Consider the following 27,454-nt stretch of genomic DNA (forward strand, 5'->3'; position numbering starts at 1 on the left):
TTGAGGACAGGTATACTGCAGAGAGCAGTGAAAATATTTACTGACCCCTTGCATCCTGGACACAAACTGTTTCAACTCCTACCTTCAAAACGTCACTACAGAGCACTGCACACCAAGACAACTAGACACAAGAACAGTTTTCCCCCGAATGCCATCACTCTGCTAAACAAATAATTCCCTCAACACTATCAAACTTTTTACTAAGTCTGCACTTCTATTTCTTACTAGTTTTTTCTCATCATTCCTATCACCCATTTCCTTCCACTTAGGACTGTATGACTGTAACTTGCTGCTTGTATCCTTAAGATTTTTTATTAATATTGTTTCTTCATTCCTTATTTGACCCCTATGACAATCATTAAGTGTTGTACCACATGATTCTTGACAAATGTATCCTCTGGAACCAGCTCCCCCCTGAGATTAGGATTGCCCCCACCCTCCCTGCCTTTCGTAAACTCCTTAAGACCCACCTCTGCCGTCAGGCATGGGGGAACTAAAACTTCTCCCCCTTGCCGATGTTGTTTTGCCATTTGATTGATTGACTGTGTGCCTGTTTTTTATATATATTGGGACTGTTTTATGAATTTATGAATTTTAAATTGTAATTAGATTGGTGGGCATTGGATTTGTTATTATGTACTGTTTTTTATTATTGTTGTGAGCCACCCCGAGTTTGCGGAGAGGGGCGGCATATAAATCCAATAAATTTAATCTAATCTAATCTAATCTTTTTCTTTTATGTACACTGAGAGCATGTGCACCAAGACAAATTCCTTGTGTGTCCAATCATACTTTGCCGATAAAGAATTCTATTCTATTCTAAAGCCATTTACACCACACCGTAATGCAAGGTGTAAGAACGCTTTCTATTGTGGACCAGTAAAAGGAGATCATCAGTTGCTTTGTTGTTGTTTTTACAAGACTCTGAGGAAATGGAGTCTCTCTTGGGCCTTTGGGGCCAACTAGCTCTGTTGATTTTCCAGGTGAGATCTTCACTGAGGTAGACTCCCAGGAATTTAAAGGAAAAATGTCTCCTCACACAGCCTTCCTCGATGTAAAGTGGGGCAGGTTCCTCTGTCTTGATTGATTGATTGATTGATTGATTTAATTTATTTAATTTATTGTTTTGTTTTGATTTGATTTGATTTGATTTGATTTGATTTGTATGCCGCTCCTTTCTGTAGACTCGGGGCGGCTCACAACATAATAAAACAATTCATAACAAATGTAATAATTTACAATTTAAAATTTAAAGTAGTTAAGAAAACCCCATTTTTAAGCAGGCATACCTACAAACATACCATACATAAATTATATAGGCCCGGGGGAGATATCTCAATTCCCCCATGCCTGATGACGAAAGGCAACGAGGGTAGGGGCAGTTCTAATCTCTGGGGGGAGCTGTTTCCAGAGAGTCGGGGCTGCCACAGAGAAGACTCTTCCCCTGGGGCCCGCCAAACGACATTGTTTAGTTGACGGGACCCAGAAGTCTAACACCATCTCCTTTGTCTTGCTGATGTTCAGGTGCAGGTTGTTTTGTAAGCACCATGAAGATAGTTGTTGACACCCCATGCTGTTTGTCTCCAAGTAGTCAAAATAGGAAGTGCCATATCTAATCCTGCTCCTGTCATCAGTGGTGTCCCTCAAGGCAGTGTTTTAGGACCCACACTCTTCATACTCTACATAAATTGTGACCATCCACAGCTCACATTAGAGAAAAAACTTTCGGCTGTGGCGAGGGGGGCATTTGCCCAGGTTTGCCTGGTGCACCAGTTGCAGCCCTATTTGGACCGGGAGTCACTGCTCACAGTCACTCATGCCCTTATCACCTTGAGGCTCGACTACTGTAATGCTCTCTACATGGGACTACCTTTGAAAAGAGTTCGGAAACTTCAGGTCGTGCAGAATGCAGCTGCGAGAGCAATCATGGGCTTCCCTAGGTATGCCCATGTTTCACCAACACTCCGCAGTCTGCATTGGTTGCCGATAAGTTTCCGGTCACAATTCAAAGTGTTGGTTATGACCTATAAAGCCCTTCATGGCACCGGACCAGATTATATCAGGGACCGCCTTCTGCTGCACGAATCCCAGCGACCAGTTAGGTCCCACAGAGTGGGTCTTCTCCGGGTCCCGTCAACTAAACAATGTCGCTTGGCGGGACCCAGGGGAAGAGCCTTCTCTGTGGCGGTCCCGGCCCTCTGGAACCAACTCCCCCCAGAGATTAGAATTGCCCCCACCCTCCTTGCCTTTTATAAGCTTCTTAAAACCCACCTCTGCAGCCAGGCATGGGGGAACTGAGATACTCTTTCCCCCTAGGCATTTACAATTTTATGCATGGTATGTCTGTATGTATGTTTGGTTTTATAATAAGGGTTTTTAACTGTTTTAATATTGGATTGTTATATGCTGTTTTTATTGCTGTTGTTAGCCACCCCGAGTCTGTGGAGGGGGCGGCATACAAACAAACAAACAAACAAAAATATAAGTATAAGTATAAGTATAAGTAAAATTAAATTAAATTAAATTAAATTAAATTAAATTAAATTAAATTAAATTAAATTAAATTAAATTAAATTAAATTAAATTAAATTAAATTAAATTAAATTAAATTAAATTAAATTATGCAACTGTGTTCTCTTTGCCGACGATGTTAAACTATTTAATACCACCGACAACGCTGCTATCCTTCAAAAGGACCTTTTCACCCGAGGGAAGAAAAGGTTCGCCATCACTGCCCGAAGGTATTGGAGAACCAATCTCTTGAAGCATTTTATCACTAGAGATGTTATTGCTAGTGTGATAGGTCTATAGTCATTTAGGCAGCTAATTGCTGTTTTCTTTGGGACTGGGACAATAGTGGCTGCTTTCAAGCATGATGGAACATTGGCCGTTTGCAGGGAGATGTTAAAGATCCTTGTCAGGACTCCTGCTAATTTGTTGGCAAAGGGCTTTGCCAGTATCCACAGCATCCTATCTGAACCTGCACCTGGCATTCACAGCCTTCAAAACAGCTCTCACTTGGTGTTTATATAGGATGAGTGGCTGGGAATCAGGTGGCCCGCAGGCAGAGGCTACAGGGTCCGGTCTTCCACCTCATAGTGGACGAAGAAGGTGTTCAACTCCTCAAACTCCACATCGTCAAAAAGAATCCGAACCTCATATATAAACTGAATAAACAAAATCTCACAGCCAACCCCCACTCAGTAAAAGACCTTGGAATACTATTATCAAATTATCTAAGCGCCAAAGCCCACTGCAACAATATCACCAAAAAGGCTTCCAGAGTTGTTAACCTGATCCTACGCAGCTTCTGCTGTGGCAATCTCACGCTACTCACCAGAGCCTATAAAACTTTTGCCAGACCCATCCTTGAATACAGTTCATCTGTCTGGAACCCATACCACATCTCAGACATCAACACCCTTGAAAAGGTCCAAAGATACTTCACCAGAAGAGCCCTTCACTCCTCCACTCGAAACAGAATACCCTACGAAAGCAGACTATCAATCCTAGGTCTAGAAAACTTAGAACTACATCGCCTAAAACACGATCTAAGTATTGCCCACAAGATCATATGCTGCAACGTTCTACCTGTCAATGACTACTTCAGCTTCAATCGCAACAACACAAGAGCACGCAACAGATTCAAGCTTAATATTAACCGCTCCAAACTTGACTGTAAAAAATATGACTTCCACAACCGAGTTCTCGAAGCGTGGAACTCATTACCTGACTCAGTAGTGTCAACCCCTAACCCCCAACATCCACGATTGACCTCTCCAGGTTCCTTAGAGGTCAGTAAGGGGTGTGAATAAGTGCACCAGTGTGCCTTCCATCCCCTGTCCAATTGTCTCTCCTTATCTCATTTATCTTTTCTTCCTTTCAAATATGTTCACCTATACTTTTACATATTTTCTTCTATTCTATTTTTTTGTTTACTTATACAGTGATACCTTGTCTTACAAACTTAATTGGTTCCGGGACAAGGTTCTTAAGGTGAAAAGTTTGTAAGACAAAACAATGTTTCCCATAGGAATCAATGGAAAAGTGATTAATGCGTGCAAGCCCAAAATTCACCCCTTTTGCCAGCCGAAGCCCACGTTTTTGCACTGCTGGGATTCCCCTGAGGCTCCCCTCCATAGGAAACCCCATCTCCGGACTTCTGTGTTTTTGTGATGCTGCAAAGGGAATCCCAGCATGGGAATCCCAGCATCACAAATACGAGTGCTTCGCTGGCAACGGAAGTCCGGAGGTGGGGTTTCCCAGCGAGGGGAGCCTCAGTGAAATCGCAGCATCACAAAAACACCAAAGTCCTCAAAACCCCACCTCCTGAAATCTGTGTTTTTGCGATGCTGCGATTTCACTGAGGCTCCCCTCGCTGGGAAACCCCACCTCTGGACTTCTGTTGCCAGCGAAGCATCTGTTTTTGCGCTGCTGGGATTCCCCTGCAGCATCACAAAAACACGGAAGTCCAGAGGTGGGGTTTCCCATGGAGGGGAGCTTCAGGGGCATCCCAGCAGTGCAAAAACAGGTGCTTCACTGGCAACGGAAGTCCGGAGGCGGGGCATCCCAGCGGCGGTGGTGGGTTTGTAAGGTGAAAATAGTTTGTAAGAAGAGGCAAAAAAATCTTAAACCCCGGGTTTGTATCTCGAAAAGTTTGTATGACGAGGCGTTTGTAAGACGAGGTATCACTGTATTATTACATATCTTTCTCTTCGATGTGTATTATGTATTGGACAAAATAAATAAAAATAAAAATAAATAAATAAATAAAACACCTCTTTAAAATAGCTCTGTGATTCACTCTACACTTTGAGACCCAATCTCTGTGGGAAGAACCAAATTTGTGACTTCAGGGTTTAATTCAGATTTAAATAGGGACAGCCAGAGGGTGGCACTCTAACTATACCATATTTTTTGGAGTATAAGACACACCAGAGTATAAGATCCACCTTACTTTGGGGGGAGGAAAATCAGGGTGGTGGTGGATCTACCTACCAGGTATTCATCCGGCTAATGTCTTTAGTCTGGTCAGCATTATCACATTATTTTACCCCTTGGTTAAGGCTGAAAAAGCCTTTTTTCAGAGGGAATAGGAATGAAATCCCAGCACGCTTAGCTAAAATCCACCCGAGTATAAGTAATAAATGCTGGAAATGTAAAACGGCCATAGGAACATATTATCACATTTGGTGGTTATGTCCGGAAGCGAAAAAAATTTGGATCAGAACTCAGAATTGGCTGGAAGAAATATTGAAATATAAACTAGAAACAAAACCAGAAATGTATCTATTAGGAATAATTAGAGGTCAACACAGCAAAGAAGATTATTATTTAATAACTCACATACTAACATCAGCAAGATTGGTGTTCGCACAAACCTGGAAACAAGAAATGATACCAAATGAAGAGATGGTGATTAGGAAAATGTTAGACTGCGCTAAATTAAGCAAATTAACTTATGAATGACAGAATAAACAAAACAAGAACTACTACAAAGTGTGGGAGAAACTGTACAATTGGATAGAAAAAAAATAATAAGAAACTTTTGCCAGACCCATCCTCGAATACAGCTCATCTGTTTGGAACCCATATCGCATCTCAGACATTAACACCCTTGAAAATGTCCAAAGATACTTCACCAGAAGAGCCCTTCAGCCCTCCACTCGAAACAGAAGACCCTACAAGACTAGACTGTCAATACTGGGCCTAGAAAGTTTAGAACTAAGACACCTTAAACAAGATCTAAGTATTGCCCACAAGATCATATGCTGCAACGTCCTGCCTGTCGGCGACTACTTCACCTTCAACCACAACAACACAAGAGCACACAACAGATTTAAACTTAATATTAACAACTCCAAACTTGACTGTAAAAAATATGACTTCAGTAACCGAGTTGTCGAAGCGTGGAACTCATTACCGGACTCCATAGTGTCATCCCCAAACCCCCAACACTTTACCCTTAGATTATCTACGGTTGACCTATCCAGATTCCTAAGAGGTCAGGAAGGGGTGAGTACAAGTGCACTAGAGTTCCTTCCGTCCCCTGTCCTATTGTCTCTCCTATGTCTCCTATACCTTTCTTCTATTCCTATATCTCTTCTTCTGTTCTTTCATTGATGTGTTCTATTACTATATCTTCTTTTCTATTATTTCTTAGGTATATTTTACTATGAGTATCTCCTCTATAACCTTCATCATGTATTTTACTATGTGTATAAAGATATATACCCACTAAAACCCTTATTGTGTATTGGACAAAAATAAAAAAATGAATAAAATAAATAAAGGGAATTAGTATTAAAGAAAAAATTAAGTAACAAAAACAGAATTGTAAAACACTCATTAATAAGTAAATTATCATGTATGTATAAATGTTTTATGTTGTTTGTATGTTTGTTGGGAAAAAATAAAAATAACTGGAGGGAAAAAAGGAATGAAAACAAGCCTGCAAAAATTTAAGGCTGGAAAAAAAGCTTCAAAAAAGTTACCTTCAATGTATAAGATACATCCAAATTTTCAGCCTCTTTTAGGGAGGAAAAGATGTGTCTTTGAAAAATACATTAGTGATCCCTCGAGTTTCGCGATCTCGATCTTCGCAAAACGCTATATCGCGATTTTTAAAAAAAATTGCGTTTGGCTTCAGGACTCAGCTGGGAAGCGGCGCGGCTGTTTTAAAAGGTCGCAGCCGGCCTGGGGGGCTTCCCAGCACCCCCCCGAACCCCCAACCTGGGTCTTCCCGGCCGCCCACGTAAAGGGGAAACCCCGGCTCCTCGCTGATGCCCGCCGCTCGCCCGCCCGCCAGCAAGAGGGGGAAGACCCAGGGAAGGTTCCTTCGGCCGCCCAGCAGCTGATCTGCTCGGTAGCGCAGCAGCAGCGAGGAGCCGAATCGGGGTTTCCCCTTTGCGTGGGCGGCGGGGAACGCAAACTCCACCATCTACGCATGCGCGGCCATAGAAAAAAGGGCGCGCATGCGCAGATGGTGTTTTTACTTCCGCAACCCTACATCGCGAAAAATCGATTATCGCGAGGGGTCTTGGAACGGAACCCTCGCGATAATAGAGGGATCACTGTAATCAATTTATTATTTATAGAGATCTCCCTATCTAAGAGGAATCAAGCAAAAAACCCACGATCCTTCTTTTGATGTCACCTTCTGGCTGGCTTCCAGTGCACATTGTCTGGACCAGAAATATAGCTTGTTTTCTATCTCATTGGCTCATTCTTCCCAAAATACTTTTTACTTCATTGGCCTGTGACCAAATACTTTTCCTTCAAGCACAGTTAGCTCCCTAATATTCTCATCCGTATTCTGCAGGTGATGCTCCCTTTGTCCCTGCCTGGCAGAACAAAATGTTTATGTCTGCAAACTATTCTAATATCGCCTAAAATAAACTTCAGGCCGATGAGGCTTCAAGACCTCCAAACACATTTTCTGGGTACCCAACCAGCTTGGTTGATGAAGAGATCGAACGATGAACACACAATCTGGCAATTATGTTCTCCAACTATTAACTTTAAAACTACCTGCAGGCCAAAGATGATCCTATTCTAACTTCGGACATTTGGCCATTGACACACTCATATTTATGATTTGCGGGGTCCTGGGGTCATGTGATCACCACCTGACCAGCGAAGTCAACAGGAAAGCCAGATTGATTTTACGAATGCATAAACTAACTGTAGTGATTAACTTAACAACCGTAGCAAGAAAGGCAGTAAAATGGGATAATATTCACTTAATAACAATATCAGCAACACATATTTTGGATAAACATGTATAGAATCATAGTGGAATACAAAAATGAGCAGCACTTTGTTTCATTATTGTATAGATAAGAATTGTGGAATTTGTCACAATGAGCAGAACTATGTATTTATTTACATTATTTCTAATGTAGTCAGAAAATTATCAAGGGGTTTCATAGTTGACTGTACAACAAATTAATTCTGGACACCTACCAATAACCACTATCATCCCTCCCTCTCTCCATCTATCTATCTATCTATCTATCTATATATGCATTTTATCATCCATCCATGTTATTTCTAAATGTATATCATGTACCTATCGTCCATCCATCCATCCATCCATCCATCCATCTATTCATCCATCCATCCATGTATCTCTCTATATGTATATCATCTACCTATCATTCATTGGTCCATCCATCCATCCATCCATCCATCTCTATGTCATCTCTACCTATCATCCATCCATCTACCTGCCCTGCCCACCTGCCCATCTATCCACCTACCTATCTACCTATCTATCTATCTACCTATCTATCTCTATATGCATATTATGTACTCATCATCCATCCATCCATCTATCCATCTCTATATGTATATCATTTACCATCCTTCCATCCATCATCTACCTACCTACCCGTCTGTCTGTCTGTCTCCCCTTCCCTCCCTTCATCCCTTTCTGTCTCCCTCCCTCTCTCTTCTAACACTACCCTAATCTAACATCACCCTAATCTATCTATAATCTTTTCAGCAAGCCTGGTCTCTACACACACACACACACACACACACACACATCTAAGAGGAGCTGCTGGGTGGAAGCAGAGGACGGTGGTCATCCCCAGAATCAGAGGGCGCCAGCTTAGGGGCGGGGGAGGAAGACCTTGGGTCAAACCACTCAGGTGGGCTTCGGGCGTCGCCAAGACAACCTGCCATCGCCCCCGCTAGAAGCGGCTGCGCTCGGTTATCCCGCGACTCCGAAGGGACCAAGGCGCTTCCCTCTTAGCTCCGGCCGGCTTGTGCCCCATCGCTCTGCCGGGTGCGCGGCCCTCCAAAAAAGCCCCCAGCTTCGCCATCCTCTTCCTCCTCCTCCTCCGCCACTCCTCCCTTCAGCAGCAGCAGCAACCTTAGGCTCCTATGGCAACCAGCCTGCGCGTGCCGCTCGCCTGGGCGCGGCTGGCAGGAGCAAGCCGGGGCAGCCGCCGAGGACGAGACATGCGGGCGTCCGCCGGGGAACCGCCGGAGACCAAGGCGGGCGACTCCGCCGGGAGCCGGATCTACGGCGAGAGCAACGATGGGGGTCAACCCCGTGAGTGGGAGTTCGGGGGGGGGGGGCTCGGGCGGAAGGTTCACCACCCACCCCGGCCAGGTTGCAACCAGGGAGCCTCCCCACCCCCCTCAGTTGGGTGCTGAGGATTTCAGCTCCAGAAATTGGAAGTTAATGGAGTGGAGATCTTCAGTGGGGTTTTTTGGTGGAGGGGGGGCAGATTGGGGGCTGAGGACTTCAGCTCCAGAAATTGGAAGTTAATGGAGTGGAGATCTTCGGGGGGGGGTGGAGGGGGGGCAGGTTGGGGGCTGAGGACTTCAGCACCAGAAATTGCAACTTAATGGAGTGGAGAAGATCTTCAGGGGGCTTTTTGGTGGGTGGGGGGCAGGTTGGGGGCTGAGGGATTCAGCACCAGAAATTGCAAGTTAATGGAGTGGAGAAGATCTCCAGGAGTTTTTATGGGCGGGTGGGGCTGGGGGGGCTGAGGGCTTCAGCAGCAGAAATTGGAAGTTAGCATTTAGACATCCATCCATCCATCCATCCATCCATCCATCCATCCATTCCACTTCGGAAGGATATAAGGCTGAGTCAACCTTGAGCCGGTGGTGAGATTTGAACTGCTGAACTACAGCTAGCAATTAGCTGAAGTAGCCTGCAGTGCTGTGCTCTAACCACTGCACCATGCTGGCTCTGAGATCTTCAGGTTTTTTGGGGGGGAGGGACGTCAGAGGCCGTTAATGGGAGTTAATGATCAACCCAGGCTTTCTTTCCCACTCTGTTTTTATCCACCGAGAGCAGAAATTCTCCAGGTTTTATTTTGGTGGGTGATGGTGGTGGTGAGGAGGTATGGCTTCCACTCCAGCAATTGGAAGTTAATAGGTAACCCAGGTTGGGTGTAAACCGAATGGGAGTAAAGTTTGTCTCTGTGGGTGATGGGCTCTGGAATACCCCTTTCTGGTGAGAGCGGTTGGGTGGAAACCACTCCCTGATCGGTTTGCAGAATTCAGGGATAAATGCAGTCTGCTGTGATACATCCCATTCTGCTATGGATCCGTTGCACCCTTACACCCAGCAGGGCTGTGGCCAGTGATCGGAAAATTCCCTCCTGCTTCTTTAAATGGGACTGCTGGTGACATCATGGGCATGCCCCTATCGTTGCCTTGGCAACAGCACAGAAGCAGTTTGCTCATTCACTTACACCTGGATGTGGTGTTTTTTTACATTTTTAAAATGTATTTTCAAGTTTTGTAATACAAAAAACAAAAAATATGACAGAACATCAAGACAGCAAACATACATTTCACTACTTCGTTATTCCGTCAATGGTTTTTTGTTTCGTATGCCATTTAATCTATGAAGAGTAAACAAGAGCACAGGCCCTTATAAAATATTCTTATCCATATCCGGAATGGACATTCACATATTTATGTGAGCATACAAAATATATAAAATAAATATAAACTTTAACTCTGCTCAACTAATCTACTATGTTGTCTTCCTCCTTTCTTTTTTTTTAAATAATTTTTATTGAGTATGTAACTATTAAAAAAGACATTACAGACTTTGTTGTGTGTTTACATATTTTGAATATACTTATGTCTTAAACTACAAAACAACACAAAACAACATAACATAATCCTAACCCTCCCCCCACCCGAACTGTAAATCAAATTAGTTCTTTCTTTGTATGTTTTTATGGCCTGTAACAACAGCGGTTAGGTTCTGTTTTTATATATAAGCAGTACAATGATAATTAAAATTATAATCAATTCTGAATCTTATTTTATATAGAAATTCTAAGATTTAATACCATAGTGTTCTGTCGGGCTCTCTGGTAGACTTCTCCCAAAAATTCACAGGTACAAATTTCAGACACACACGTTTGAAAATTCAAAACAATGTTCTTTATAATGAAAAGTCACTTAAACTAAGCCCTCTTTTGGTATAGCAAAGACCATTTGTCTCCAAACAAACTGGTAATTTATACAAGTCCCTTATCAGTTCTGTGATACTTAGCTTGCAGCTGTAAGGCAATTCACAGTCCTTCTTCTTTCACAAAGTGAAACACACTTTGCTCTGGTTTAGTTGCAAAGTGGGGAAAAATCAGCACACAAAAGGTCAAAGTCAGTAAAGCAGTCACGAAACACAATGATCAGATAATCCTCCATCATGGCCAAACCCACAGGCTGCTATTTATAGCAGCCTCACTAATTACCACAGCCCCACCCAACCACAGGTGGCCTCATTTTCTTTGATAATAATCTCTCAGTTGTTGTTGCCTATGCATGGCTCTCTGCATGCGTGGCTGTATCATTAACTCTTATTCTGAATCCAAGGAGGAGCTAGATAATTGATCTCCTTCTGAGCTGTCTGCCATACTCTCCTCCTCCCTGTCACTTATGTCTTCTTGGTCAGAGGAGCCTTCAGCAGCAGATTCCACGGGGGGGGGGGGGGCAAAACAGGCCTGCAGCATGTGGATGTCTCCCACACACATCCACAGTCCTTGGGGCAGGAGCTGGGCCAGAGCTAACCACAACACATAGTATATATTATTTACAGCTATTCTTTCTCCTATTATCAACCCATATGTAAAATTCTTTCCAAATATCGTAGTAACGTGATTCATCTTTGTCTTTCTCCTTTCTAACTGCACTTTAGTCGATTTGTAGCACCCTCAAGGAACCTTTTAGCTTCTCTAGCAAATACCATTCTGTCAATGTGAATGCGCCCATCACAGTGTCTAGTTCTGCTTGAGTAAAGAGTATCTTCAAAACCCGTCTCCGTTTTCCAAAGAAGGGGACTGTAAATTTACTCTTGGATCTTTCCACTTCCAGTCATTCTGTGTGAAAAAGTCGCTTCGCGTGATTTATCATCATGTCCACTGTAGGGACCATGGATTCCAATCAACATTTTAGTAAGCACTTTGCTGACTAGCAACAGAACATGGAATAATCTAGGTTTACTTGGTGAATTCTCTGATTCATCATCTATCGTTTCAGGGCTACAGTGAAATACAGTGTTCCCTCGATTTTCGCGGGATCGAACTTCGCGAAAAGTCTATACCACGGTTTTTCAAAAATATTAATTAAAAAATACTTTGCAGTTTTTTCCCCTATGATGTCATAGGTCATCACCAAACTTTCATCCACCTTTAATAAATATTTTTTTAATAAACTTTAATCAAGAAACATGGTGAGTAATACTCTAAATGGTTGCTAAGGGAATGGGAAATTGCAATTTAGGGGTTTAAAGTCTTAAGGGAAGGCTTGTGATACTGTTCATAGCTAAAAATAGTGTATTTACTTCCGCATCTCTAATTTGCGGAAATTCAACTTTCGCGGGCGGTCTCGGAACGCATCCCCCGCGGAAATTGAGGGAACACTGTAGACATAATTTAGTAGAAAGAGCATTTTCCCTAGGTCAAATCCATTTAATGACATGCTTTATGGTTTTTATTTTTTTCCACTTCGCAACCAATATCCCTCAGATTTCCCAATATTAAGATCTATTCTTCCGAGCTTTTTGAGATCAGCCAAGGTTACCCAAGAACTATATATGATGTTAGGTTAATGTTTTATCGTGAACCACACCTTACTTTTATAAGCAACTCAAGGTGGTAAAGACACACATGCTGCCCAGAGTTTCCTTGTAGGGGAAGTGGGCGGCAGAGTAAAATAAAATAAAATACAATAGAGCTGGAAGGGACCTTGGAGATCGTCTAGTCAGAGAAACATAGAAATATAGAAGACGGAAGGCAGAAAAAGACCTCATGGTCTATCTAGTCTGCCCTTATACCATTTCCTGTATTTTATCTTAGGGTGGCTATGTTTATCCCAGGCATGTTTAAATTCAGTTACTGTGGATTGACCAACCACGTCTGCTGGAAGTTTGTTCCAAGCATCTACTACTCTTTCGGTCAAATAATATTTTCTCATGTTGCTTCTGATCTTTCCCCCCAACTAACTTCAGATTGTGTCCCCTTGTTCTTGTGTTCACTTTCCTATTAAAAACACTTCCCTCCTGAACCTTATTTAACCCTTTGACATATTTAAATGTTTTGATCATGTCCCCCCTTTTCCTTCTGTCCTCCAGACTATACAGATTGAGTTCATTAAGTCTTTCCTGATACGTTTTATGCTTAAGACCTTCCACCATTCTTGTAGCCTGTCTTTGGACCCGTTCAATTTTGTCAATATCTTTTTGTAGGTGAGGTCTCCAGAACATAGAAACATAGAAGACTGACGGCAGAAAAAGACCTCATGATCCATCTAGTCCGCCCTTATACTATTTTTTGTATTTTATCTTAGGGTGGATATATGTTTATCCCAGGCATGTTTAAATTCAGTTACTGTGGATTTACCAACCACGTCTGCTGGCAGTTTATTCCAAGCATCTACTTCTCTTTCGGTCAAATAATATTTTCTCATGTTGCTTCTGATCTTTCCCCCAACTAACCTCAGATTGTGCCCCCTTGTTCTTGTGTTCACTTTCCTATTAAAAACACTTCCCTCCTGAACCTTATTTATTTATTTATTTATTTATTTTTATTATTTAGATTTGTATGCCACCCCTCTCCACATATTTAAACCCGCCAGCTGATTTTCGACCTTGGGAGAGACCATTTCGCCCTCTGGACTCTTCAGAGAAGCTTCCCCTGAAGTCCTGGAGGCAAACCCCACCCCCAATCCAACAGACAAATTGGAAGTTCCGAAAAACACACTTCCGGTTTGCTGTTGTGCTGTTTTTTGCACTCCGGAGGGTTCAGGAAAGCTTCCGGAAGCCTCGGAGTGCAAAAAAAAAGGCACAATGAGCAAACAGGAAGTGCGTTTTTCTGAACTTCCTGTTTGCTTGTTCGGCCATTTTGTTCACAGCCCAGGCTTCAGTGAGGCCTGTGCGCATGTACCGGGACGAGGGGGGGTTGTGTCCATGCGTGGGGGGTGCACATGCGTGGGGGGAAGGGAAGTGGGGTGGGCACATGCACGCATGCTAGCACACACACACGCACACCCAAAAAAGGTTCGCCATTACTGACTGTACCATTTGAGATACATCTCTTCATAAAAACCTCCAGGGATGGAGCGCCCCACAATTTCTGAAGGCAAGCTGTTCTACTAGTTAATTGTCCTCAATGTCAGGAAGATTGTCTTTAATCCAGGTTACTTCTCTCTTTTATTAGTTTCCGACCATTGTTTCTTGTTACCTCTGGTGCTTTGGAGAATAATTTGACCCCCTCTTCTTTGTGGCTATAACATTTATTTTATTTTATTTATTTATTTACTTATTGGATTTGTATGCCGCCCCTCTCCGGAGACTCGGGGCGGCTAACAGCAATAACAAGACAGCGTACAATAATAATCCAATATTAAAAATGATTAAAAACCCATTAATATAAAAACCAAACATACATACAGACATAACATGCATAAAATTGTAAAGGCCAAGGGGGAAAGAGTATCTCAATTCCCCCATGCCTGGTGGCAGAGGTGGGTTTTAAGTAGCTTACGAAAGGCAAGGAGGGTGGGGGCAATTCCAATTTCTGGGGGGAGTTGGTTCCAGAGGGCTGGGGCCGCCACAGAGAAGGCTCTTCCCCTGGGTCCCACCAAGCGGCATTGTTTAGTTGACGGGACCCGGAGAAGACCCACTCTGTGGGACCTAACTGGTCGCTGGGATTCATGCAGCAGAAGGCGATCCCTGAGATAATCTGGTCTGGTGCCATGAAGGGCTTTATAGGTCATAACCAACAGCAGAAACTGATCGGCAGCCAATGCAGACTGCGGAGTGTTGGTGTAACATGGGCATACCTTGGGAAGCCCATGATTGCTCTCGCAGCTGCATTCTGCACGATCTGAAGTTTCCGAACACTTTTCAAAGGTAGCCCTATGTAGAGAGCATTGCAGTAGTCGAACCTCGAGGTGATGAGGGCATTAGTGACTGTGAGCAGTGAGTCCCGATAAGGCCGCAACTGGTGCACCAGGCGAACCTGGGCAAACGCCCCCCTCTCCACAGCTGAAAGATGTTTCTCTAATGTGAGCTGTGGATCGAGGAGGACGCCCAAGTTGCGGACCCTCTCTGAGGGGGGTCAATAAATCCCCCCCCAGGGTGATGGACAGACAGATAGAATTGTCCTTGGGAGGCAAAACCCACAGCCACTCCGTCTTATCAGGGTTGAGTTTGAGTCTGTTGACACCCATCCAGACCCCAACAGCCTCCAGACACCGGCACATCACCTCCACTGCTTCGTTGACTGGAAAAGATTGAATCTCTTTTTGGTCAGCTTCCATCCATTATTCCTAGTCTGGCCTCAGAATATGGTTTATTGAATATTTCATTTTGATATAACATGGCATACCATTTGCAAATTTATCAGCTCATCAATTGAAATGGTTTTTTTCTAAAACAGGGAAGAAGTTTGTGTATGTTGAACCACCAAGGAGAGTTAGGGAAGTCCTGGAGGAAGAGCTGTATTTCCAGAGAGACGAGTGCAGAATCAGACACCCTTCAGAAGGTAAGCTTTACAAAAGACGAGATGACTGGGAGGAAATGGTGTAAGGTCTTAAGCATAAAACGTATCAGGAAAGACTCAATGAACTCAATCTGTATAGTCTGGAGGACAGAAGGAAAAGGGGGGACACGATGGAAACATTTAAATATGTTAAAAGGTTAAATAAGGTTCAGGAGGGAAGTGTTTTTAATAGGAAAGTGAACTCAAGAACAAGGAGACACAATCTGAAGTTAGTTGGGGGAAAGATCAAAAGCAACGTGAGAAAATATTATTTTACTGAAAGAGTAGTAGATCCTTGGAACAAACTTCCAGCAGACGTGGTAGGTAAATCCACAGTAACTGAATTTAAACATGCCTGGGATAAACATATATCCATCCTAAGATAAAATACAAGAAATAGCATAAGGGCAGACTACATGGACCATGAGGTTTTTTTCTGCCGTCAGCCTTCTATGTTTCTATGTTTCTATGAAATTCAAATTTGGAAGTGCTTACAGTGGAAAGATTTGAAACCTTTGTACTTTGGAGTACAATGTTTATATTCCAAACATCAATCCAAAAGGAAAAAAAAAGTTGAAGCAATCAATCAGTGGAACAGCTGGCCTCCAGATGTTGTGGCTGCTCCAAAGTTTTGAAGGAAAACCTTTGGCACAGGGGTTCCTGATTGAGCAGAGCCGTGGCAACATTTATTTTATTCCACTTCTATGCCGCTCAACGCCGGAGGACTCAGGGTGGCTTACAACAATATAAAAAACACAAATACAGTACTGTACAATAAAAAAGAAGTCAAATATGAAAATCTAACACTAGAAACCCTAGTTAAAAACCCATAACTCAGTCAATCCAGGTAACATGGTGTGATTGTACCGTTTGATTGAGTAATACATAGGGGTTTTAGCTATAGTTTTTTTAACCTTATTAGATTTGTATTGCATGTTGTATTTTTATATTTACTCTGTGAGCCACCCTGGGTTTTCGGAGAAGGGCGGCATACAAATCTAAATAATAATAATTAGTAATAATAATAATAATAATAATAATAATAATAATAATGCAATAAAAATATGAAGATCTAAAAATCGAGCTGCAACGACTCTGGCATAAGCCAGTGAAAGTGGTCCCAGTGGTACTTGGCACGCTGGGCGCAGTGCCAAAGGATCTCAGCGGACATTTGAAAACCATCGGAATTGACAAAACCTCCATCTGTCAATTGCAAAAGGCCGCTTTACTGGGATCGGCAAACATAATTCACTGCTACATCACGCAGTCCTAGGTGCTTGGGAAGCGCCCGACTGGTGATGAAATACGAAATCCAGCCTAGTGATCTCGTTTGCTGTGTTGTATTGACATCATAATAATAATAATAATAATAATAATAATAATAATAATAATAATAATAACAACAACAACAACAACAACAACACACAGATGTCAGTTTCATGGCCCTCAGGCCTGCCAGCAAAGCCAGGTCTTTGTAGCTTTTTGGAAGGCCAGTAGGGTGAGAGCAGTACAGACATTGGGGGAGGGGAGTAGGTTTCATAGAGCCGGGGCAGCCACAGAGAAGGCCCCTGCGGCCTCCCCACCCCTCTGGAGATCCTTTGAAAATCGGAAATGCCCCATTTCCCAACTTCCGGTAGGCCAAGTAGGCTTCCCTAGTGCCTGGGGAGAGAGAAAACGCCAAAGGCCCTCCAGACGCTGAAAACACACTCCCAGAGCCTCCACATGAGCTGAAAATCAGCTACCTGGCGCACACATGCGTGTTGGTGCCAAGCTAGGGCAAGGGCTTGCATGATGACAGGTAATGGCTCCTCGTGCCACAGGTTTGCCATCACTGCACATTTACTTAAATCATGGACTACAATCTACATGGAACCAACTACCTATAATTCTATGGAACCAACTCCCCCGCGCTGTCCATACTGCTCCCACCCTACTGGCCTTCCGTAAGGCCACAAAGACCTGGCTTTGCCGGTAGGCCTGGGGGGGGGCCATGAACTAACAACTGACAAGGCCGCGCTGTATGAATGGTATGTATATATGGGATTATGACTGCTTTATAATTAATGGGTTTCTTTTTTAATACAGGGTTTTATAGTTTTAGATTACAGTGGCATCTCTACTTAAGAACTCCTCTACTTAAGAACTTTTCTAGATAAGAACCGGGTGTTCAAGATTTTTTTTGCCTCTTCTTAAGAACCATTTTCGACTTAAGAATGGAAAAATTTCCCAGGAACTTTGATAGCGGCACGAAGGCCCAGCCAGTTTCCCGCCATTCCCCCTTTAATCCCAGCCATCTCGGGCTTTTCTGGGCTGCCAGAGGAGCCTTTCGGTGGTGCTTAAGGTGGTGCTCAAAGAGGCTTTGGCAGTCCAGAGTGAACAAAGAGTTTCCTTTCTCTGGGCGCTTGGAGAGGGAATAGACCTCTGCCAGCGTCCAAAGAAAAGAAACGCTTCTTTTGCTCTGGGCTGCGACTGTCCTCCTCCTCTTCTTCCTCCTCCTCCTCCCACAAAAATTCCAAGCTTTTATTTCTTTCCTAATGGGTTTGCACGCATTATTTGCTTTTACATTGATTCCTATGGGAACAATTGCTTCTACTTACAAACTTTTTTACTTAAGAACCTGGTCAAGGAACTAATTAAGTTCTTAAGTAGAGGTACCACTGTATATTTGACTTCTTTTTAATTTTTTGTATCTATTTGTATTCTATTTATATTATTATTGTAAGCCGCCCTGAGTCCTTTGGGATTGGGCAGCACAGAAGTTGAATAAATAAATAAACCACTTCCTGTCCCTGAGCAATGAAACATTATAGTTCCTAAATGGGACCCTTCAGCTTTTCCTTATTGCCTACAGTGTTCCAGTAAATTTCAAAGCAATCCATTTGTTTATGGCTCTGTAAAATAAAAAATTAAAAAGTCTGAAGTAAGATCATAAAATTGTGATGTTCCACTTAGCGATTGCGTCGATTAAATTCCAGGTCTCCACTATGGTTGCAATACAATTAAAATAATGCTCTTCTGTATCTTATGGACAGTGGCTCTGGAAAGAATTTGGAGCTTGAAAAGAAATTTTCCCGTGGGAGCCTTCAACCCAGCATCACAGAATCAAAGCTGCTTCCTTCCTCAACCTTATTACTCCAGGCATGCAGTCATAAGAAGTAAGAATGTAGTATCTCTTTTCATTTCTGCTCCCCAAAATCAAAAGTGCGCATTTAAAACAGCAAAATGACATTGTGATTGCTAACATTCGTTGCATTAATTTACTTTACATAGAAGAGAGACACTGGATCATATAGGGCAGTGATGGCGAACCAATAATAATAATAATAATAATAATAATAATAATAATAATAATAATAATATTGTCATTGTCAAAACAACGAATTGTCATTGGCAACGAAAGTCATGTGACACCCAGAGACCAGTCCAACCATACATAGAAATTAGAATAGGTAAATTTAAAAATAGAATAAAAAATAGAATAAAAAAATAGAGGTGGCATTTATTTATTTATTTGTTTTGTCAAGTACATATTGGATGTATGTAAAGATATAATAATATTCATATATATGATACCAGTAATAAGAAAAAAAATAAGAAACATTAGATATAAAAGTATTCATATGCATGGTATTTATTTTTTATTTTATTTATTTAATTTTGTCCAATAGACAATAATACACAATGAAGATAGTAGAGGACACCTGCAGGGAAATAAAATTAGAGAAGGAATAGAAGAGAGATTATAGGATAAAATAAATCAATGAGAGAATAGAAGAAAGATAAAGGGATAGAAGAGAAGATATATGGGATATAAGAGAGACAATAGGACAGGGGTCAGATGGCACTCTAGTGCACTTATACACGCCCCTTACTGATCTTGTACTAGAAAAAATAAAAATAAATATTAGGACAGGGGACGGAAGGCACGCTGGTGCACTTATACACACCCCTTACTGACCTCTTAGGAATAGGGAGAGGTCAACAGTGGATAGTCTAAGGCAGTGTTTCCCAACTTTGGCCACTTGAAGATATTTGGATTTCAACTCCCAGAATTCCCCAGCCAGCGAATGCTGGCTGGGGAATTTTGGGAATTGAAGTCCAGATACCTTCAAGTGGCCAAGGTTGGGAAACACTGGTCTAAGGATAAAGTTTTGGGGGTTAGGAGATGATACTACAGCGTCAGGTAGTGAGTTCCATGCATCAACTACTCGGATACTAAAATCGTATTTCCTGCAGTCAAGTTTTGGAGTGGTTTACATTATTATTATTATTATTATTATTATTATTATTATTATTATTATTATTAATTAGATTTGTATGCCGCCCCTCTCCGTAGACTCGGGGCAGCTCACAACAATAACAAAGACAATGTAAGAACAAATCTACATTAAGTTGGTATCTGTTATGTGCACATGTGTTGTTGTGGCTGAAGCTGAAAATATGGCATGCGGAGCCATTATCTTCTGGCACAAGAGGCGTTGCCCCAGCTCAGCTCCAGTGTGCAAGTGTGTGCCAGCCATCTTATTTTTGGCCTGCACAGAGGCTCTGGGAAGGCGTTTTTGGCTTCCAAATAGCCTCCAGAGGGATGGGGGAGGGTGTTTTACCTTCCCTGATTCAAAGAAGCCTTTGGAGCCTGGGGAGGGTGAAACACAAGCCCACTGGGCACACTAGAAGTTGGGAAACAGTCCGTTTCCAACCTCCAGAGGGCCTCCAAGGAGTGGGAGAAGCATTTTTTGCCCTCTCCAGGCATTGAATTATGGGTGTGGGCACTCCTGCCTGAGTGATAGCATGCGCATATGCTTTTTTCGGCATCCAAGGAAAAAAAGGGTTCGCCATCACTGATAAAGGGACTAACTGCAATTTGACAGCTTATCTAGGAGAAAAAATATTTTCTCCAACTAACAAATTTTGTGCGAAATTGGATAAATGACCTAGTTATATAGAACATTTATCGTATTGTTATAAACCAACAATATATTTCAAAATGTACAATGTATTTAAAAATGTAACCTATAACTTATATATGTTACAAGTTACATTTTGAATTACATTGATTCATTTCTTGAATTCCTCATACCTTACAAAATTGACTACATATTTGCATTATATGTATATCATTGTATCATATGTTCCTTTTATGTATTTTTACTACTGTTATCCATATTTTCTATTCCATACACTAGATAAATGAGTAGAAGAGAGCTACTTTCTCTAAACTACTGTACATAAATTTAAAAAGCTACCAGATAGCCATAAAGAGATAGGAGGAAAACCCTATTTCTATATAACTCAGGATAGTGGTTATTTTTTTTTAAAAAATGTTAATCTAAAAATTGTTATTACATTGTTTCTGGGTTTTGGCTTAATACATTTTCCCCCATGCAATGTCTACTTAGAATAGTTGCCTGCAATTTTGAATCACAAAGCAGCATTCAGAAATTCCAGATACCAAAGATAGTTTTCCAACTTATGTTATATTCAATTTTTTTTTTAAAGTTAGACCTGTGGCCTATATTCACAACTGGGTTTTGCCTTCTATTATCACCCCAATGGATTACATCTGTTTTAAGAATTTAAATAATTCTGAATAATTTTTTGAAGGTGGATTAGCTGGAACAGAAAGACTGTTTAATTCACGTTTCCCAGTTATATCACACAAATTCTTTTGAATGCCTTATAAAGAGAAGATGTAAATCAGCCTTCAGATTCATGGCTAGTTTTAGATTGGCTTCTGTGGTTTAGGGATACATTTTCTTTTGATAGAGACCTTTAGAAGTTTTAATTCCTGATTACTAGAAACCAGTTCATGTGTGAACTCTGCTAATGGAAGATTATAGCCATTGAAGGGCTGCAAAAATTTTTACTGCTACATTATGGGCATGGCTTATATTTGTGGGTGTGGCTTGCTAGCCATGTGAACAGGTGGGAGTGGCTTGACAATCATGTGACAGGGTGGCTTAAAGCAGTGTTTCCCAACCTTGGCAACTTGAAGATATCTGGACTTCAAGTTGCCAAGGTTGGGAAACAGTGGCTTAAAGGTCATGCGACTGGTTTAAAAAAGGCCACATTGACGTCACTCATGTCAAAGGTTAGGGTTAGGGTGCCTGGCCTTTCCTCGCCTCAAAGAGATACAATTTCCCTTACTATTACTGAACATCCAAAATATACTATTTAATTCTATGTATATATGCCATGTGTGTACATACATATTAAATACAGGCATGCAAAAATATATATTATCTACTATATAAACTGTATGTGTAGATACACACATACACACAGCTTTTCTAAAATTGCACACATTTACTGTGATAGGAAAAATATACCCAGAGCCTAAAATGGGAAAAAATTCAAAAATTCAAAAATTTTCTACCAGTTCTGTGTACCTGACCAAAATTCTGTATACCTGACCTTACCCGTAGGAGACCATCACTGATTATAGCCCACAGAAATATTGTCCTATAAGATGTTAGACCAATCCTGATTCCCACATCTATCTCCCCATTGATATTCAGGGTTGATGTACAGTAGCTGATCCAGCTGACCTTTCCATTCAGTGACCTTCAAGGTTGAGCTGAGATATGAGCACTACTCTTCCCAATGTCTATTGAGATTCTCAGTTGTCCAAGTCATGGTGTCTTATAGGTGTTTCCTTTCAAAACACAACCCGGATTTCTTGTTTTGCTTGAAGAAAATCCGGTTACCTTTTGAAAGAAAAACACCTTTGGGACTACTCTTCCCACTTATAATTAGATTAGATTAGATTAGATTTATTGGATTTATATGCTGCCCCTCTCCGCAGACTCGGGGTGGCTCACAACAATGGCAAAACAGTACATAGTGACAAATCCAATACCCACCAATCCAATTACAATTTTAAGCTAAAAATTCATAAAAACAACCCCAGAATATATAAAAAACAAGCACACAATCAATCAAACACCAAAACAACATGAGCAAGGGGGAGATGTTTCAGTTCCCCCATGCCTGACAGCAGAGGTGGGTTTTAAGGAGTTTGCGAAAGGCAAGGAGGGTGGGGGCAATCCTAATCTCCAGGGCGAGCTGGTTCCAGAGGGTCGGAGCCGCCACAGAGAAAGCTCTTCCCCTGGGTCCCGCCAGACGACCATTGTTTAGTCGACGGGACCCGAAGAAGGCCAACTCTGTGGGACCGAACCGGTCGCTGGGATTCGTGCGGCAGAAGGCGGTCCCGAAGGTATTCTGGTCCGGTGCCATGAAGGGCTTTATAGGTCATAACCAACACTTTGAATTGTGACTGGAAACTGATTGGCAACCAATGTAGACTGTGGAGTGTTGGAGTAATATGGGCATACTTAGAGAAGCCCATAATTGCTCTCGCAGCTGCATTCTGCACGATCTGAAGTTTCCGAACACTTTTCAAAGGTAGCCCCGTGTAGAGAGCGTTACAGTAGTCGAGCCTTGAGGTGATGAGGACATGAGTGACTGTGAGCAATGACTCCCGGTCCAAATAGGGCTGCAACTGGCGCACCAGGTGAATTTGGGCAAACGCCCCCCTCGCCACAGCTGAAAGATGTTTCTCTAATGTGAGCTGTGGATCGAGGAGGACGCCCAAGTTGCGGACCCTCTCTGAGGGGGTCAATAATTCCCCCCCCCCAGGGTAATGGATGGACAGATAGAATTGTCCTTGGGAGGCAAGACCCACAGCCACTCCGTCTTGTCTGGATTGAGTTTGAGTTTGTTGACACCCATCCAGGCCCCAACAGCCTCCAGGCACCGGCACATCATTGAATAATTTAACATGACCTGGATGACTAAGAATCTGTAGAAATTTAGCTATGCTGTTTGGGATGAATACCCTTCAAATTGTGCAACAGGATTTCCAGAAACAAAATTTCAAACTTTCAGGTGACCAAGAGGGCACAGATAAAGCTCCCAATGGCCCCGAGGACTCTCAGAATGAGGGCTAATGACCACATGTTGCAAGGAATATAAATCCTTCCCTTCTCAGTCGGAACTGAAGAAGCTTCTTGGATAAGGAATAAAACAATTTTAATCAAAAAAGGAAGTCCAGTTGCCCTTTAAAAGAAAACACCTTTGGGCCTAGTCTTCCCACTTTTAATTGAATAATTTAACTGACATATCTTGGAATAAAGCTCCCTGCAACTTACTTTGAAGTATTTATGTTTAGGGGCGCTTACTTTTTCATTGCATCAGGTTTATGAGTTTTCAATTTGGGCAATTCTGCTTTGCACAATCATGTTCAGTTTTCTCAGATTTATGAAGGGAACAACTGCATATTTTATTTACCAAAAATATACGTTGTTGGGACCCTAATATATATTTCATTGAATAGCATTTAAACTTATATACCGCTTCACAGTGCTTTACAGCCCTCTCTAAATAGTTTACAGAGAGTAAGCATATTTCCCCCAACAATCTGGGTCCTCATTTTACGAACCTTGAAAAGAAGGAAGGCTGAGTCAACCTTGAGCCTACTGAGATTCAATCTGCCAAACTGCTGGCAGGTGGTGATTAGCAGAAGTAGCTTGCAGTACTACACTCTCTAACCACTGAACCACTGAGGTTAGAAACATAGAAACATAGAAGACTGACCAGAAAAAGACCTCATGGTCCATCTAGTCTGTCCTTATACTATTTCCTGTATTTTATCTTAGGATGGATATATGTTTATCCCAGGCATGTTTAAATTCAGTTACTGTGGATTTACCAACCACGTCTGCTGGAAGTTTGTTCCAAGGATCTACTATTCTTTTAGTAAAAGAATATTTTCTCATGTTGCTTTTGATCTTTCCCCCAACTAACTTCAGATTGTGTCCCCTTGTTCTTATGTTCACTTTCCTATTAAAAACACTTCCCTCCTGAACCTTATTTAACCCTTTAACATATTTAAATGTTTCGATCATGTCTCCCCTTTTCCTTCTGTCCTCCAGACTATACAGATGGAGTTCATTAAGTCTTTCCTGATACGTTTTATACTTAAGACCTTCCACCATTCTTGTAGCCCATCTTTGGACCCGTTCAATTTTGTCAATATCTTTTTGTAGGTGAGGTTTCCAGAACTGAACACAGTACTCCAAATGTGGTCTCACCAGCGCTCTATATAAGGGGATCACAATCTCCCTCTTCCTGCTTGTTATACCTCTAGCTATGCAGCCAAGCATCCTACTTGCTTTCCCTACCGCCTGACTGCACTGCTCACCCATTTTGAGACTGTCAGAAATCACTACCCCTAAATCCTTCTCTTCTGAAGTTTTTGCTAACAGGTTCTATGACTTAAAATTATCTCCTTGACGGAAAAGACTCTGGTTGAGTAGGAATGTCTATGACAACTTAAGCAGATTTCCACTTTACATTTAAGAAGAATTATTTGATTGCCTTCCACTCCTGATGAAATTTATTTGTTTAAAACAAGGCACAGAACTGTTCCACAAATACAATACTTATGAATTATTATTATTATTATTATTTAACAAATTTATATTAAATTTTATTTATTAAATTTATATTTATATCTCCATTTTGATACTTTCTCTTTTCTAGGATAGTCATTCTGAAAAAATATCTGCTCTGATGGAAGTCACAGAAGAAAAGCAAAACTATGGCTGTCACATTTATCTGAACATAGACAACTATATTTTAGTATTTATAAAGTTGCTTATAAAATAAAGTTTGAAGCTATGCACCTGCCAACCACTGTATCTAAGGTGATCATCTATGACTTAGCTCACTACTAAATAATTCACTACTTTGTAACAACAACAAAAAGTCCCATCTAGATCATTCAGAGTGAATTTGAAGTTGATGTTTTATATTTGTAAGGTCCTCAAAAGTTGTTAAACCGCTCTGGGAGCTTGAACAAATGGTAAAAAGACAAGTCAGCTTTGAGCTCAATTCTCATGGTCCTATTTTTTTGTGTGACTGGCCTTCATTGAATCCAGTTTTGATCTGAGAACAATCCTGCTGCTTTTTCAAACACTATTGATTGATTAAACTGTGCAGGGGTGAGAAAGAAGAAATTGCTTAAGGCCATAGAGATAGGAGAGGGGAAATCAATGGTTTTTTCCATCCTGTTGTGTATTTTCCATCCTGGGTGTAAAAAGACACTCAGTCCTCCAGGCCATTTGAGGCAAAAGATTTCTTAGATAGTAGCAATCAGTAGCACTGGTAGTGTTTGACCTACAATCATTTATTTAGCAACTGTCTGAAGTTACAACAGCACAGGAAAAAGTGACTTACAACTGGTCCTTCCACTTATGACCTTTGCATGGTCACATGATCACATGGTCACATGATCAAATTTCAGGCAAGGACAAATTGCAGCGTTCATTTAATTGACATTTGCAACTTTCCCAGCTGGTTTTTAACAAGCGAAATCAATGGGGGAAGAAGTCAGCTGGACATAATGACCATGTTGTTTGCTTAACAACTGTAGCCATTCATTTAACAACTGTGATGGAAAATGCATGTCTCGCTGAACGACTGCCTAGCTTAGTAACTGAAATTCTGCTCCCTAATTGTGGTTACAATCCCTGCCTATAAGGGATTGGAAATCAATATCTATTTCTAAAAAGAATAGATTTTGTAGGGCCATCTCAAAGTCTGACTGAAATTCTAGAATTGGTTTACTTCTGCCTCATAATATCCACCATTACAACAGAATGAAAATTGTCCCTTTTACTAGATCTCATTTTTGGCTCCATGTCAGAGGAATGTTTAATTCCACTCCAGTCTGAGAATGGATAGTAGACTTTCCCAATCACAATTTTCCCCTTGCTGGTGAAAAAATTCAATAACATTCCAAAAAGCATTCTATTAAGAGAAAGGGGATTTTTTTTTCACATCACGTTTTTTAAAAAATATGGAAATGAAAAATCTCTGGCATAGAACAACTGCTTGCAGAAGAGGACATATTAAATCCCTGCCACACTTAGAAAAATAAATGAGTGGATACCATAGATATACACAGCCCTATTTATTCAAAGGGCGATATCCTTCAGTTGAATGCACCTTGCAAAAGACAGATGGAAAAAGGTAACACTTTTATTATTGTACTTTCATATTTGTGATGGCTGTCCCTTTTCAAATAAATAAATTTGGGGGAATGGAACAAATTTTCCTTTTTGAGCAGCAAAACTAATTGTGGTTTTAAAAAATATATATTTCACATGTCTGTTACCATGTAGAAAAGATCAAAATATCTCCTACGTCTATCCCTGTTTATAAGTTAATTTTGTTTATCTGAATATATCTTCCATCTGTTACTATTACTTTTATAGGTATGTATTTCATTTATTCATAACATCTCACAACTGTGTTTTTAACAAACCCAGAGTAGCAATGCATGTTGTATTTATTGTTATCTTTCTAAACCAAGTTTATAATTTTGTATGTATTTTGATGTGTCTTGAAATATAATAACTTAGAAACTGTTTTGTGGGTGGGGAGACAATTATTCTAAAAGGGCAAGCATATATATATATATGTGTGTGTATAATGTATACATATGCACATACATAAAAACAAACAGTAAATAATCCCTTATTTCTTCATGAGTGCTTTACTACATATTTTTGTCCTCATATTAGAACAAAAGATATATATATATACCGGTATATATATATTTGTTTTCGTAGATTTTCACAGGTACAGGTATGATGGTCTTGGCATATTTGGGTTTCTTCCCATGTAGGATTTGGAAATTTCTGGCGACGTTTCGACGAGGTCCCACTCGTCATCTTCAGGCTGGTGCTTCTGTCCGTGTTTGCCCTAGAACAAGGACAGAAGCACCAGCCTGAAGATGATGAGTGGGACCTTATTTTATTTTATTTATTTATTTATTGGATTTGTATGCTGCCCCTCTCCGCAGACCTTGTCGAAACGTCGCCAGAAATTTCCAAATCCTACACGGGAAGAAACCCGAATATGCCAAGACT

At 41.3% G+C, this 27,454-nt stretch overlaps 1 protein-coding gene across 1 annotated transcript; it reads left to right on the forward strand.

The window, feature by feature from the left end:
* Positions 1-8,889: 8,889 nt before the first annotated feature.
* Positions 8,890-27,068, forward strand: C4H11orf97 (chromosome 4 C11orf97 homolog). The gene is made up of 4 exons (XM_070749637.1): positions 8,890-9,061; positions 15,420-15,524; positions 18,554-18,676; positions 25,062-27,068. Exons 1-4 carry the CDS (start codon positions 8,890-8,892, stop codon positions 25,064-25,066), a joined length of 405 nt encoding a protein of 134 aa, XP_070605738.1. The 3' UTR covers positions 25,067-27,068.
* Positions 27,069-27,454: the final 386 nt, after the last annotated feature.

This window comes from Erythrolamprus reginae, chromosome 4 (genome assembly GCF_031021105.1).
Source record: "Erythrolamprus reginae isolate rEryReg1 chromosome 4, rEryReg1.hap1, whole genome shotgun sequence".
Classification (NCBI taxonomy): domain Eukaryota; kingdom Metazoa; phylum Chordata; class Lepidosauria; order Squamata; family Dipsadidae; genus Erythrolamprus; species Erythrolamprus reginae.